The sequence below is a fragment of the Acanthaster planci genome, linkage group LG13 (assembly GCF_054643075.1).
Source record: "Acanthaster planci isolate LZ-2023a linkage group LG13, COTS_SCS, whole genome shotgun sequence".
NCBI lineage: Eukaryota > Metazoa > Echinodermata > Asteroidea > Valvatida > Acanthasteridae > Acanthaster > Acanthaster planci.
The window spans coordinates 3,963,118-3,978,735 of NC_141789.1; the positions used below are offsets into that span (position 1 = coordinate 3,963,118).

Sequence of the window (15,618 nt, forward strand, 5' to 3'; positions counted from 1 at the left end):
TGGCTTAATGCAGTGCGCCATCCACATGCATTTACGCTCCTTGGATGTGTCAGAAACAGTTACACATCCATGAGCATAGAGGGCCGTTTTCCAATACTCGACTTGGGCTCTGTCTGAGGCTTCGACTGGTTTTTTGTTTTTTTTACTTCCTGACTCTGAGGTTGTAAGCGCAAAAGTAAATCTCATAGTGCCACAAAACATCAAGTAAGATGCCAAAGAGCCAAAAGTTACAGTACTTCAATTTAAGTTAAACGCTTCAGGCCCACAATCGGGGATTGGTTTCCTACACGAAGCCTGAGACGGAGGCGAAGTTGAGTACTGGAAAACGGCCCATGTGTGAGGTGAGGTAGTGCAATTAAAACGATGCTTTGATACAAAACCAGCAAAACCACTCATGGTTCCTCATGTGTTGTACATGCGGGCTCTGAAGAAAGCAGTCCGACGCAGAGCAGAACACTACAATGCATTTCATCACTCGTTTATTCCGAACACCACAGAATAAAAGAGTTGCTGAAAAGTTGTGTCAATGTTGAAAACATACATGTACATTTATGTACATGTTCCAATACTGCGGAATACATATGGAGTCTTAGAACTTCTTTATCCAAACCTGTATTTTTTCCTCTGCCTCCCGAACAATTTCAAAATGTATCACTGATCACTAGTGTATCAAATGACTTCGTACAGCTAATGTGGCTCCTGACATGTTTACATGTATCCGGCTGTCCTCTTCTTGCTCTTAATGTTCCTTAGTAGTCTCACAAGCATGCACATACACATACATGTACTGTACCTGTAAGCCACTTCTTAAAATGTGTTTCTGACATCACCGTTTTCATAAATTGGACGTGATAGAACTGTGATGGAATGACCTTTTCTTAAAAGCAACAATTATTGTGCGGAGGAAGGAAATTTATGGCAATCACTTGAGTTTATTAGTAGCTGAAAGCACTTTCTGAGAGGGATCAGAGAGGGAAAAACCGTGGCAAATGAGCGGTCAGAATGAGTGCCCTCTTTACTTCTGTGATTGATAGAGGTGGCAATGGTGTTAGACGTCTCAGACTATACAATCCATATTATTAAGTATTACATGCAGTATAAAGGGGGAAATTATACGTTATATGAGCATAACATTCTTGTCCCTCATTTTAAAACCAAAAAGACACAGAAAAATTCAGACGGGGCATTTTTTTTCCTATCGAATGTCACTGACAGTTTGCCATCATTTGTTCCCCAATTGTCGTGTCAGGTGACCTAAAAGAAGATGCAATGTACGTGTATTATATTTTGGGATGTGTCTGAGCTTCGGTCAAAAGAATGACAAATTACATGCAAATCATGCCGTCATACCAGCTCAGAACACTTCACATACATGTGTCCCAATTCTTAATTTTTTTATTTACAATGCTCCACTGAAAATATCAGGCAATCTTCAGTATGAGGTCAGTGTATAATTGTGTAAAAAATCACTGTAAACTCTTACACATTCATTATGTATTGCCAAAACACATTTTGTGGTACTGTCTTTAAAACAGTGAATGATACTGTACAGGTAGTTTTAAAATAATATTGTTAGCAACAAGGATGTATGCAGCGGGGCACAGAACCAAAATTTTGCCAATGTGCCGTCCCCTACTGGTACATGTACAAAACATGCTGAAGACAAGCAGAATACCAATGAAATGTGCACTGAACCTGTATACCGGTACATGTACCTTAAAGAAGTATGATACCTCAATCAATTTTTGAAAAATTGAAGACATTCCATCTTGATATATTTTGCAACCTCAACCCATACAACCCAACTCCAGAGGGAATCATTCTACAAGGAACCGTTCTGTGATTACCCGCGCAACCACCTTACCATCATCGTCAAGGAGTTCCTTAGTGGTGCGTTCAATGATACGTTGCCGGATGATTTCGGTCTCTCCACTCCCTCCGTGTGGAGACGTCTGCACTGCCACCTCTTGACAACTCATACTAGGACTTGAATCTAATGTCATACCGGATGGAACCTCAGCAGTCTCTGGGTCCGAATACGGCATGCTGGCAAAGGACACCCTCTTGCGTTTGGGGCTCACCACAGGTGGCTCAATGGGGTCTGGCTGATCGAGTTCTTCCTTCAGGTTTTCAAGTACATTAGCCAGCATTTCCAGAGCTCCTCCATGAGCTTTCCTCAGATGTTTCTCCATGTCGTGCTTCCTGATGAAAGTCTTGGAGCACCGCGGGCAGTTCAGTTTCTCCTTGCGAGTGTGCTGCTCTTGCACGTGACGCCGTAGGCTGGTTAAAGAAGAGAAATCTTTCTCACACTCTTCACATTTTTGACGTTGGGATGAGCCTGCCCCCCTTAGAGACCGAGTGTTGGCTGCATCCATCTTTAACTGCAAAGATCAAGCATGAATTACAGAATCAGTACTTTGCAACAGTTCAAACTGCCACGTGTGCAAGACTGACGATTTGCTGTTACATGTAAGATTCCATCCACTCTAATTTGCACAATTCTCCAATCATGTAGGTTTATAAGTTTACCTACCTACATGTACGTACCCGAGATCAAAAAGAACTTAATGGCAATTAATGACTTAGCAGACCAGGTCAAAATGGTATTCACATGAATAGCACCTTGTATCTGTTCATATCTGTGCTGCTACAGTTTTTTGGAGAAACCAGAAATAGGGGAGTGGGGTTTTTACAAGCAAACTGGTATTTTGGCATGCTGTACAATTAAATACATGTTCCTGTAGGTCATCACTTTTTGTAGTCACTGTAATACAGTACAAAATGGGCAGTATACATGTAAACGACCAGTGCCCAATGTACAAGTACAAGAGTACCCAAGTATGTACATATAGGTGGCAGTTGCCAATGCAGGGAATTTATCTGAGGATCCCTTTTTGTGCCTTTTTAAACTCTTATTCAGAGTATTATTCTTATTCAAAGAAAACTGTTCGACATCCTCTTAGAGTTACATGTGAGTGAACTGTTTTTGAAACGCTTTTTGAAACATTCAAAATTGACCAAGCTTTTCAGGACAAGTAGAGGGCGCTGTTAGTATGATGGAAATCCAGGAAGACACTGTTCAGTTTGCCTGTTTTCATGGTCAAAGTTTGAGCCCTGAATTTGCTCTTTGAAACATTTCTGAGGAAATGCTGCTCACTGGCTTTTTTGCCATACTCACATGTATATACAGCAGTAAATTACTAAAAGAAATGGAATTTTTGAGAGTGAAGTACAAAAAAATCGAGCAATTTTTTGTGCTCAAATTGAGGTTCAGCGCCTCAAATTACATCACAGTTTGCTTATAAATATGCAAATCTGAATTACCATAAAAAGCAAACAGGCCCCATAAACACTGAAAAATAGCAGAACAAAACTTTAACATGAGATTAATTTAAACACAAAGGTGCAATTTCAAGGATTTTATTAACATATTTCTATTACATGGTCCCTTTACCTGTCTATACCCCCAAATAAAAGCTGCACCTAGTATGTAGAATTCAACTCTGCCAAGTGGAGTATCCAGATGTGAGTCAATGGGTGCGAGGCAACCCTTATTCGCTAAACCCAAAACAAAATCAACAGAAATAAAATAAAAACAAAAAAAAACATAACTTACATCACCAACCCCAAAAACCTTAATGAATGTTCTTTGAAATTTGCAGCTTGGGCACGGAGTCAATTGTGAAAACTCGAAACCAAAGCTCATTTCACTGCATTTATTTCTTGTTCATAACTTGACATAAACTCAATCCTTCAAAACATCAAAGAAACACATCACTTGCACATGTTGAATTGACAAGACAAAAATTCCATGCACAGTTAACAGCAGTCAGCCTCCCTTCACCCATTTTATTTGTCCTAAAGTCCATTTCCTGTGTACCTGCGCATGCTATACGAACTCCGACACTTCTTTTTCGACCATCAGAATGCATTTGCTTTTTAGGCATCGGAGTGGTCGGTATCTAATTTCTCATGTCTGTACTTACCTTTCCTTTCTGGTGTTGCTTTATGAGTGTTTATAAATGAGTTGCATGTTTGTGTGAATGTGTGTCTTCAGTTAACCGCGTACGGTGGGCTCGGGGTACGTTACTGCTTTAATTCAGGTTCGAAACAAGTGCATAATGTTGGTACCAAACAGTCTAGCATCCATTGGCACTCAGTACATCTGCAAACACATCCGGCCGGCAGGCCGCTGGCTCGGTTTACCAATTCAATACAATGCTATGCACATGCAGCCGGCTGTCTAAACCTGCAGCGTGTGTGCAGTATATACTATACATGCACACATACATTATGCTACACCGGCCGGTTCAGTGCACCTGATAACCTCTAACATAGTCTCTCTTTCTAGTCGCTAAGAAGATTAGACCCTCTTTGTAACGGACCAAACAACGTCTCTGTTGCCCCTGTGGCTCGAATTTGCATTTGAGTGCCTGCATTTATAGGCATTGATTAAGAAAAAAATACATAGCTGTCAATGGAAAAAAACGACAGACGCAAAGCCCACTAGAGATTCTGCATGGCAGCCATTTCTCCAGTAAGAGCTTTTGTTCCACAGGGATACAGATGAATAGACCTTTTGTACTAGCCCTCCACGACAAAAGTAGTTACCAGAAAGATGTCTGCCATGCAGAAACTCTATGAGACAGAAAGCTAAATCTCCTTGGAAACTTTATTTCACCGAGTTAAAGTCGAAAACTGCACTTTTCTGTTGTACATTCAGTTTAGAAAAGCGAGCCTTTCGGCAAGATTAATAATTATTATGGTTGGTCCGGTAACTCTGGCGCTCTTTTTTCCTTCAAATTTTGATATTTTAATTGGGTGGTCAGACCATAGCATGTAGGCCACCAGATTCAGCTTGAACTTCAGCTCACTATGCAACGTATAGAAACGTGGAAAAATGGCGATGAATACTTGATTTAAGAAATACCTTAATTCTAAATAGCCTACCATTCCTTTTCAACATGTCAAAGGAGAACTACTGCGAATTCAGTGGGATGATGATCATTTCTTGTGGATTTAATCGATGAAATTGGACTTCGATTAATACGTTACAGTCAAACTTCATTTTAGTAAGAGCACGGTCAATACAGTATTCTGCTAACAACAAGGAAATTTCAGGGCCCAATCCTTTTTCTTCATTGTTTTCATTCCTGATAATACAAGGTTCCTGTTATATTTGCAAAGTCTGAAGGACTTCTTATTAACGAGGTTCAAGTTTACGACTATTTGTTGTACCAGTAGATTTTTTTTCAACTATTCAAAATTATAGGACAGTTAGACCCGACATTTTCAAGTAAAATAGATTCAGATATATTTCATAGCGGGGGAATCCATTTTATGTTTTACACGTGATTCTCGCTGACATTATCATGTCCCTATAGGCCAGTTCATACTTCAGGCATATGCAGAAACGGAAGCGAATTCGACATCAAGAAAAAATTCCATCTAACGACCTCAAAGTCAGGTGGTGAAAAAATAGATGGAGCCTGAGACAGGCTTGAAGAAATGATGTCATGCATTTGTAATCACGCCGTCCATCCCAGCGCCCTTATTGGTTGTTTTCAGTAATAAGTTGATAATTATGCAAGCATGTCATGGCCGTGGCGGCAAAATGCGTGAGCGGTCCATTAAAAATATGCAGCACAGGAGTACAAATTTCAAGGCCATATACCCACAGGTTCCACAGAATTTTCAATTTTTCTTTCATAAAACCCTCTGAAATCATCTACATGTACTTTTGGATGAAATGAGTTTTTGGGAATACAGAACATGTCGAAAATTGTTAGCAGGTACCTGTATTAATGATGTCACAGATTATTTTATACGCATGTCGTGAATGTCTCGCGGCGTCATATAGGCCAGTTCATACATGGCTCGAAAGCGAGTACGAACTCAAAATTGTTTGGTCAGATCACATATATGCGGTGTGAATTCACAAAAATTGAACACACATAACCCCAGCGATCTTCGATGCAATCATTTCATGATTGGCTTCTGTTTGACACTTGCCATACATACATGTACATGTATTATGAACCATACATGCACGGGCACGAAGCAAAAGGAACAGGCTCTCGAAACAGTTGCCCCGGAATATGTTGGAGTTTTACTTTAGGGAACAAACATCCTTACACAGCAATACCTATGGGGTATTTCCTTTGTTCTCATGTATAAAACTCCCACACAACATGCCAAAAATTTCAAATCACTCCAATTTAAACCAAATTCACTTTCCTGGGTTGAAATTTTGACCGTGTGTCCCTTACATGAAACACTTCAATTTTACCCATCAAAAATTTTTGAGTTATTTCCAAATATAAGTTTCATGAAATTCTTGTGGGATACCAATTTTGGTACCCCACAAGGTAAAAACTGGTCTTGTGGGGTACTTCCCATTGTTCTGGTACCCCACAAGGCCCCACGTATAAGCGCACCAGTTCTGATGAAAGAAAAGTTGTGTTCTAGATAATACATGTGTATAGGGTTTGGACATGTGGGGGGGGTACCCCTCTGTCCCATATCTTGCCAAGTATAAGATCTTTTTTCCGGGTATGGACAATGGGTTTTTGTCAAAGTGCAGTTTACGTCGTTGAGTGGTTTTGGACTTTACAGTAGCTCATTAATTTCTTGAAATGTTCAAGTTAGACATTTACTCATAATCTGTTGTCAATACATCTCACGTACACAGTGAGATATGGAGAAGATTATATCCACCATTGGGAGTTCACAAGATACATTGTAACTCTTTTGTTTTCTTTTGCAGGAGGGCATCTTCGTTTAGGGTTTGATTCTTGAATGATTTGAATTATTCCTTCGGAAAAAAACACATTGGTTAAATTTTGGAGTAACATTTTATTTTCATTTTTACATTTCTTCACAAGATTTCTTTGTGACTCTGCGAACAGTGTCATCGTTGTCCTGCTTTGGAGGAACTCTTAGCAATAATGGTATGCCGCATGCTAGTGCCGCAGCCGTTTGTTCTCTGTCATGAATGCATACTCAAGGCAGTTCCAGTCAGGGAAAGTGATAGCAAGTGGCAGCAAGTTCTGATTTGGGAGAAACCTAACCAATTTTAGACAACTACATTCTAAAAAATGGAAAATGTACATTTTAAACCAGAATATACATAAAACTGCAATAATGTTAAGTTTCAGGCAATTTTGGGTATCATTTGGTCTTTTATTCAGCAGTGAATCAAAACACAGTTCACAGGGTTTGTTGTTAATATTTTGATAAAAACAGACAGTCATTTAGCATCGGACAAATTTGAACAGAAATTCAGTTTCTGTGACTGGAATAGCAGTGTACATGTATATTGGTGTGTGCATTTTGTACCAGGAGTTGACCTGAGCTTTGCGCAGCTTATGTTTGTTGTGATGTTTGGACTGTACTAGTACTCATCTTTAAATTAATCATTGAAAGACTACATGTCTCGAAGGTAAATTTTCTTTATTTCATCTGGTTGTGTCAGTGGGTGACCTTGAGATGCTTGGTGGTGGCAAACATACTGGTCCTTTTTACCAGTTCTGAGCATGCGTGCGTTGTTTTGAATAGGCGTGCATAGTTCTGAGCACAAGCAATACCTTGAAAAAGGACTGGTACGTGTTGTCTGCTGCCACCAGCGTCTCAAAGTCTCCCATTGATCAGGTGTTATGAAGTTGTTAGTCATATTATGTATGATTGTCAGTATTATTGTTCAAGCCACAGATATTTTTTTTTTCATATTATTTTATCCTTTTCCCTGTTCCGAGGTTGTTTCTGTCTTGATGTACATGTACTTACATTACAAGTTTGATGTATTCTTTTCCATGGCACTTTTGTTGACACAACAATTTTTTTCATTAATCCTCTGCGCCATGTTTAATTTACATGTCCTGTTGCAGTGAACATGTACTATGTCGGTTAATGCTAAGATATTGCATGAAATACAATGGACAGACATACTTTTTTTTTTCAACAATGTCTGTCATTGTTACTGCAATGATAGTTGCTTCAAACAGTGTGTACATGTGCAGCCCAACCCTCCCCCTCCCCCATTCTGCATCATCCAATTTTCATTCACTGTTTGAAAAAAGAAAGTCATCTTGAAGGATTCATTAATTCAGTGCCCAGATAGGACACTTTTGTCCACCATAGTTTGAATTCAAGCTCCGGTATGTGCCAATGTCACTGGTATTCTGCACAGTGTTAGATTCTTAAATTTCATGTCAAAAATACCCAAGTTGCAGAGAACGTTTAAGGGTTAATGAATTGAGGTGAGTGGTATCAAATGTCAACAGGGTTCATCCTGAAGTGTCCAGAAAAAAAAAGTTTGATTGATACTTTAAGATGAGTATTCTGTATTTTCTGTTGAAATGTATTCCGAAAAAGTACAACTTCAAAAAGAAATAGAAAAAAACAACAACAGAAAGTAGTGGTCCTGGAGTGGAAATGCACTGACCACCCTATGCAGCAGCTGCACTTTACCTGTTCAGTTTTGGTACAATTTCCATTTTGTAAAACTCGGAATTGTAGCTTGTAGTTGTTTCCTCTGCAGTCTCCAATAAGGCACCAGGACCTCCACGGACGACATCAGAAATCAATCCTGCCAGCAAATAGCGAATCTACCTCCATTGTTCAGCCTCTGCTGAATATTGGTCCAGGCACATGCCTTCATTCATGTACATGTAGTAGAACGCATGTTTTTGTGAAGAGTGCCTGCCTGTCTGGGCCATCACCGCAGTAGATGGCTTCAACTTTCATTCCGCTGGAATAAAAAGCGGGAAATTAACACAGATGTTATTTGCCGCTGTACAAGATTGCCAGCTGTTTCTGGTGGAAAAGGGGGAAAAGAAAGACATTAATACTGAGACCTGAAGAAACCCAACCCTTTCTTCCCCGCCAAGAATTAAAATTGGTCAGCTGAATTCGTGTTGTATCACAGTGATATCGGTACATGTACCATAGTATATGTCGTGATGTTGAATGCAGACTTTCTTTTTATCTACCGGTGTGTCTTTTACTTTGTTATTGTACATGTACACATGTGCTGTCTGAGTGTTGTTTGAAACTTTTTTCACTCTGCCTTTAATTAGTGAGGGCGTCTGAAATATATTGATTTTGAATGTGACTTCGTAGATGTTCCAAGGCTTCGCTTTGCAAAGAAATTGATGTCCCAATGGCGTTCTTGTCATCAGTGCATGTACATGTATGTACAGCCAGTTGCATTGTACATGTATTGCTGCATGCCAAGTTATACTCATACCGATATGCGAGTACATGTACATGGTGAATGAGCAGTTCATAGAGGGATACAACTGAGGATTTCAAGATTAGTTTTCGCCCAGATGATGAATATTTACTGCATATCATCCATAAAAAAATAATAACATTATGTCAGCCTCAAGTCTAGTAACGAAAAGTGCCTTTGTCCTTGAAGAAAAGGTCCTTGCATTAGTTATTCTTCAGCAAGTTGTCAGTTTGTATAATGTAACTTGAGGGAAATTCTGGTTTCACTTTTCCTGACCAAGATGTCTTGTTGACTTCTTGTTACAGATGAGTATGAAGAGCTGCACTACACCAGCTGCAATTGCAGCAACAACATCAATCTGCAGCCCATCCAGGTCAAGTTGCTGTGCGGAGCAGACCTCCTGGAGTCCTTTGCTGTACCTGGACTCTGGAAGGATGAAGATGTATGATGGAATTCTTATTCCATTCTTGATCTGTGTTTCAAAAACTTTGAGAAGTATCACAAGTTCATGTGGATTTGCTGTTTCATTCTTTGCTTCCGCCCAGAGTGTTTATAATACTTGAGCTTATTTTACCGTTCACTTTTCTTCGTTCTTAAAACTATTCAAAAAATATTAAGTCCGAACCGAAGCTTTTGAAATTTTGCCACTGTCTTGGATTGAAAACTGAATGTGACCAACTCCAGACCATTTGCAATTACATGCGTGTCATTTACATTCTGAATGAAAATGGCTTTTTGTGTTGTCCTTTTTTCCCCTAGATGACCGAAATTGTGAAGAAGTACGGCCTGGTTGTAATCAGCAGATCAGAGTCCAACCCACACAAGTTTGTTTATGAGTCAGACCTACTGTACAAGTATCAAGTAAGCAAGAAACAAATGTTTATCAGGAATTTTTTTTTGCATCTTTATTAAAGCTTCATACTTGGTCTGTTAAGTGTTCTGACTCGGACCTCAATGTCAGGTTCAAGCCATGAGACATGAAGATAAAGTCAAAGTTTACCTACAAGTGTCTGGTTTCTCAGCAAAAATCTATACAATGCAAATGACAATAAGCTGTAAGAATTATGTGATACATGTACCTTTGCATGTAACTGCATCTTAACTGCTTTTAATAAGTTCTGAAAACACATGGCATTTCTCTGCCGTAGTTACATTTTTTTAAAACTGCATGTTTTATATCTATATTTTCTGCACTGATTGAAAAGTGATACCGGCATACATGTAATCTATTGCCACCATCTGACCTTGTGGCTTGCAGCATTCACAGTGGCAAGTTAAACAGAGCCCCCTCCGCCATCTGCCTCCAGTGACCCACTCCTTGAAACAAGGACCACTTGTGATCACTTGAAAATCAAGAGTTGAACCCTTCGCTCAGTTCTTAGTCAAATTATGTTTTTTTCTCCCTTGTATTTTTGTTGCAGAGCAACATTGACATTGTGACGGAATGGATTTTCAACGACATCAGCTCCACCAAAATCAGGTGAGTATACAGAATAGGAAGTCTTTAAGCTCCCAACTTGGCTTTATGTTGGTGCGTTTCATTAGTGCATATAGTTTGTTGTAGGATTTTTTTAGCTCTTTTTTTTGCACTCAGCTCCTTGCATTTCCAATATTCGGGGTCGAAGATGTGTTCAGAAATATTTAGCTCATAATTAACTGAGACAACTGCTTATTTTGATTCACTTAAAGATTTGGTCAACCTAGGACAGATTGCTTGCACCTGTCCTCTGAAAACATGGACAAAAGATGGCTGCAAACACCTATTGCCTTCAGGATGGAACATGATTGTTAGGAGAAATTTTGGGAATGGGACGGGGGAGCAACCTGATTTATTTCCATATCCTGTTGCATGTTTATACAGAAAAAGTAAAGCAAATGAATCATGTCTCAGCCTGTTCGTGAATAAGTTTCCAGCTGGCAAATTTGAAATCACAGCCAAGGTTTCAGCTAAATGCACATGTTTTTCAGCCACTTTTTTTAACCCAGTGCCGACTACAGTTTTTTTCCACGTAAGTTGGTCAAATTTATTGCCAAAGTTTTGTAAGTACTGGCCATTTAGTAGCAGTGGCATACAACCCTCCATGAATAACTTCCAAACCCCAGAGTTGATGACATGCATCCTCTCTTGTTTCCCTCGGCACAGGCGAGCACTGCGACGGAAGGAGAGTATCAAATACCTCGTTCCCGAGCCCGTCATCAAGTACATCGGGGACAACAAGCTGTATGAGATGGAGGACAACAACGCTGAGAAGAAATAGCCAAACACATGTACCATTAATTTATTAAGGCAATAATGTGCACATGTTTAGATGCTGCTAGATGCTTAAGTGTTGATATAATGTGGCTAATTTCATGGAAGAGTTGCATATGTGTCCCTCAGTAGTACTGCTCCTTACCCACTACACGTAACTCCTTCATTGAAATTGTAACCCATATATTGTAAATAGACTGCTTGTGCTAGTTACAAGTTACCTCTCATGTTGGTATTGCTGACTTTAATTCTACCATACATTACAATGGTGTATGAATCCAGACGAAGCAAGAATTTGTAGACTAAGTTGTATTTGGAGTCTTCTGTAGACGTTCATTTTTCTGATGAATGCAAAAAATCACTCCCCCCCCAAAAAAAAACTCAAAAACAAAAATTGAATCCTTTTAAAACATCAGAAAATGTACCAAAAAGGTGGTACGCATTTCTGCCTATCCATTTCCTCAAATGTTTGTCATCCCCTTTCCAAAAATCCTATCCAAATGTAAAAACCATGCCTGTTATTACAAATTTGTCTTTGTGTTCTTTTATGGAATGTTAAAGATGAAGCAATAGATTTGGGACATGACTCTTGGAAATGAGCTGCACAAGTACATGCAGTTGTCAGAATAATGATCGAGGTTCTTTGCAATATTTAAAATGGTTACTGAAAATCATGTGCTTTTGTACAAAGAGAAGATCATATTTTTTAAAGCTCTCGTACGTAAGAAAGAAGAAAAGCCTAAGAAAAGAAGACATTCAACTTTGGGAGCATCTCAAGTTGGAATGCCATAGGATGTTTGAACGAGAACTGTAATTATTTCAATTGATGTCACCCACTCTTCCTAATGGGGGAATCCTTGCCAGGGACTTTGAACTCTTTGCTTAGGACTGGTCTATCCTCAACAGGAACCTGGAAGAATTTCCCAGCGGAACTCAGTATTCCATGAAAGAGCATCCAGGGCAAACAGGAACAGTCTGGCTTTACTAAGATATTCACTTCGTTCACCACATTGCAAGAAGTCCCTCCCTAAAGATCAAGATTCGGTCTATATAGATGCATTAAAATTTAACACCTTAAAAACCAACGTACATATAATTCTTTCCCATGTTACAGAAACAATTATTAAAGTTTCAATTTGATCATCAAATGTGGCTAAGTGATTTAGCAGTTGTAATAGGGCTTTAATTAAGTGAAAAGAAACAAAATACTGCCTACTTCAATAATTGTGATCTGTACTGTACTTAAACCCCAGTGGAAAATTGATATTATTTACATGTCCTGCCTCTGTATTTGTGCATGTACATTTTGTCCAAGTGCACAAGCCAAGTTTCTAATTGCATTTGTCATTGGCCTTGCAATAGTCTGAATGTAATCTCCTAAAATACAAGTCTCAACTTGATCTTTACTCTGCAATTTTAAATTTGAGATGTTGATTGCAAAAGAGATATCATATTGTTTTCCAGGCTCATTTTATGCTACAGGTTTCAGGTTTTGTCTGCATGTAGTCACTGTTATATTAGGCAAGAGTGTTTAATTGTTTTGAGAGGTTTTGTTTATATAGGGTATGTTTTGGTCAACCGAAGCAATTACATAAAGTTTCATGACGCTGGTATAGTGACTGTGCATTGTACTCAACAGTAAACTGCCTTGACCAATCAGTTTCTCATTGGTAAAGGCACAAAAGTTTAGAAACATGCTTGACGCAAAGAAATCATTTTTCCGGAGGATGTAACATGTAGTACTAAATTGGCATTCCTAGAGGAAGGTGCTCAATTCTACATGCATCCAACAAACAGTACCACCTTGTGTTATATTGACTCATTGGCCGTTGGCCTCTGTCTCTGTACGGATCTGCAGCTAGGTCTCCGTCAGATTGAATGCTACATTCTTCCATTGTGTATGGTGACAGTACGATTGGTCCTGTCTACTGTACAAAATACCAGTGTAAAATATGTTTGCGTTACCACAGCTAAATCAATGCAATGTACATGTATATATGGTACCTAGAAACATTTGTATGAAGGATTAATTTTGTTTTTTTTTACCGTCTTTCTTTTGGGACATTTCTGAGAGATGAACGCGTTTAGAAACTGCAGGACTTTGTTGCAGTAATTCACCATTTATCAAATTCAGTAGCGTGTATTAATAGAATATTGCATGGGGATACGCTACCAGCTCACACCTCTCAGATATTTCTAAATATAAGTAACTTTGGGGGCCCTAAACTCTCAAAGAAAAGTGCTTCAGTTGCCTGATTTTCATCCCAACTTATGATTTTTTTTTTTAGAGAGATGGTCCTGTCAGGTGTAATTAACAGAGGGTTTGCTAATCCAGAAATTTATTGGTAACAAAGGTCTGCCATGAGTGTGGGTGTATTCCAGTTTTGCTAACATTGGATATAAAGCAAGCTGCTGTCTGGTTTTGTAGGCACACTTTTTGTCGCTACAAATTACTGTTCAGTTGTTAGGTTCTTGGAGTCAGAAACTTCAAGATTTCAAAGTTGATGGAGCTGAGTTCTAAAAAACTGTCAAAAAACTATGTGTGTTTATTTTATTTCATTCACTATGGTTCAGTGAAATTGTCATGTTTATCTGTTATGTTTCGTACCTTTTAATTTATAACCAATCATCTTTCCATGAAGTGTATTGTGTAACTAATTGTTCTGCCGAAATGGTATCTTTTTCTCTTTCGATTAGTAGAAGGGTTCGGATGGGTTTGGAGTATCGTTGGCCCTGTCCTTCCCACCTCTAGTAGATCTTTCATTGGCCCAGTGCATGAGCATAACTTTTTTTAACTGTAGCTTAACCCATTTAGTTGTTTTTCTGCCGAATTAACACATTTGCACATAATAAGTATATCTTGTGTGTACATATGCATCCATACAGCTGAAATGGGAACTGGTAAATAGAAATTTTTGTTTTGATTATGGATGTATTTAACTGTGATTTCTGTAAGAAAAAAAAATATATATATGACTTGTGGTGGGAGAGATCTACTGATAATTTTGTTGTGCTTGGAAAAAACTTTCATTTGTTAGGAAAGAAGGTTGGAGAAAAACAAGATTTTTATTCAGATGGTGCTTAAAAATAGCCAGATGTATGCTAGCTGCCATTTAAGGAAGACTTGGAAATCTACTACATGTCTGTCCTTTATTAAAATTGCATGTACGTTACACACACATGGTCTTGTTTTGAACTTGTCGGGGACGTGAGTGCTGGTACTGCAACATAGTAAAAATAAGTTGGTTTACATACTTCAGCAGACTTTTCCATTGATGGTTCTCTGAACAACATGTGAAGCTTTCAAGCTAAATATGAAAAAGATTGCTTGCCGCATTGTCTGGCACATTAGTGAAAACGAATTCTATTCAGATGAAAGAATTATGTAGAATTTTGTAACGTGGAAGCAGTGGATGTAATTTTAAATAATGACATTATGATTGTTCATACGTTAGAGAGAAAAGTGCAAGACAGTTGTTACAGATTTGTCAATTGTCAAGAGTTAATATTTATTTTTATACGTTTAATTGTTTGCGTACAGTTACCTCAACCCAGCACTTTTTTCCACCTGTCAAAATTTATTTTGAAATGGGCATCAATTGTTCATAAATTCATGTCACCAGCTTGATTTTTTGTAATGAATTTTTTTGTCCATGCTACATGTACAATGTGCATAACTTCAAACTACATGCAAGCCCCGCTTACAAAATGGATCAGTTTTAGTTAATCAGAATGTAGGTTTTGTTGGTGTTTTGATAATGTTTGGCAGTTGTATGTTTTTAAGCTGCTCTTTTAGGAATGTGCCCCCTGTTTTGTTTGCAGAATATTAAGAGCCTGATGTTTTTAACCAGCTTGTTGAAATACGCATGGCATAGATTAAATTAAGTTTCTGTGGGGAAGCAAACAATTTTTATAGGTACTAATTTACTTATTTTCCAGTATATCAAACAAGGAAGAAATAAATGTGTGTACCCCCATGGCATCATTAACATATGCTGCTCACTTGTGGTATTTCTGTCTTTATTTGTTTTCGCTACGGTACCCACTGCGATTTCTGGACGATGTGGCATTCTTTTGCCTTTGTGTTTGCGGTATGTGGCCTGCCCACTCAAAACCCCCATTTCAGAATGGTTCA

At 38.6% G+C, this 15,618-nt stretch overlaps 2 protein-coding genes across 5 annotated transcripts in view; one reads left to right on the plus strand and one right to left on the minus strand.

Annotated features, from left to right (window-relative positions):
- nmnat1 (nicotinamide nucleotide adenylyltransferase 1) overlaps window positions 1-15,472 on the plus strand; it is a 40,266-nt gene extending 24,794 nt beyond the window's left edge. For 2 of the 3 annotated variants that reach the window (XM_022238642.2, XM_087144598.1), the window contains 5 exons: window positions 6,885-6,950; window positions 9,538-9,674; window positions 9,992-10,093; window positions 10,654-10,712; window positions 11,376-15,472. In XM_022238642.2, coding sequence (XP_022094334.1) covers window positions 6,885-6,950; window positions 9,538-9,674; window positions 9,992-10,093; window positions 10,654-10,712; window positions 11,376-11,490 — 479 coding nt within the window. In that variant the 3' untranslated portion in view covers window positions 11,491-15,472. The remainder of the gene's footprint in view (window positions 1-6,884; window positions 6,951-9,537; window positions 9,675-9,991; window positions 10,094-10,653; window positions 10,713-11,375) is intronic. The other variant, XM_087144599.1, reaches the window with a different exon arrangement.
- LOC110981246 (uncharacterized) lies at window positions 463-4,390 on the minus strand. 2 transcript variants are annotated; one of them, XM_087144601.1, is made up of 3 exons: window positions 3,987-4,390; window positions 3,455-3,558; window positions 463-2,381 (listed from the first exon to the last, which is right to left on the minus strand). In XM_087144601.1, the coding sequence occupies exon 3, from the start codon at window positions 2,373-2,375 to the stop codon at window positions 1,818-1,820; it is 558 nt and encodes a 185-aa protein (XP_087000727.1). In that variant the 5' UTR covers window positions 2,376-2,381; window positions 3,455-3,558; window positions 3,987-4,390; the 3' UTR covers window positions 463-1,817. The 2 variants fall into 2 exon arrangements, with proteins under 2 accessions (XP_087000727.1, XP_087000726.1); XM_087144600.1 differs by lacking the exon at window positions 3,455-3,558.
- Window positions 15,473-15,618: the final 146 nt, after the last annotated feature.

What these genes read in the sequence shown, in the direction of transcription:
- LOC110981246 (XM_087144600.1), bottom strand. Translation starts at nt 2,375, where the DNA reads ATGGATGCAGCCAACACTCGGTCTCTAAGGGGGGCAGGCTCATCCCAA.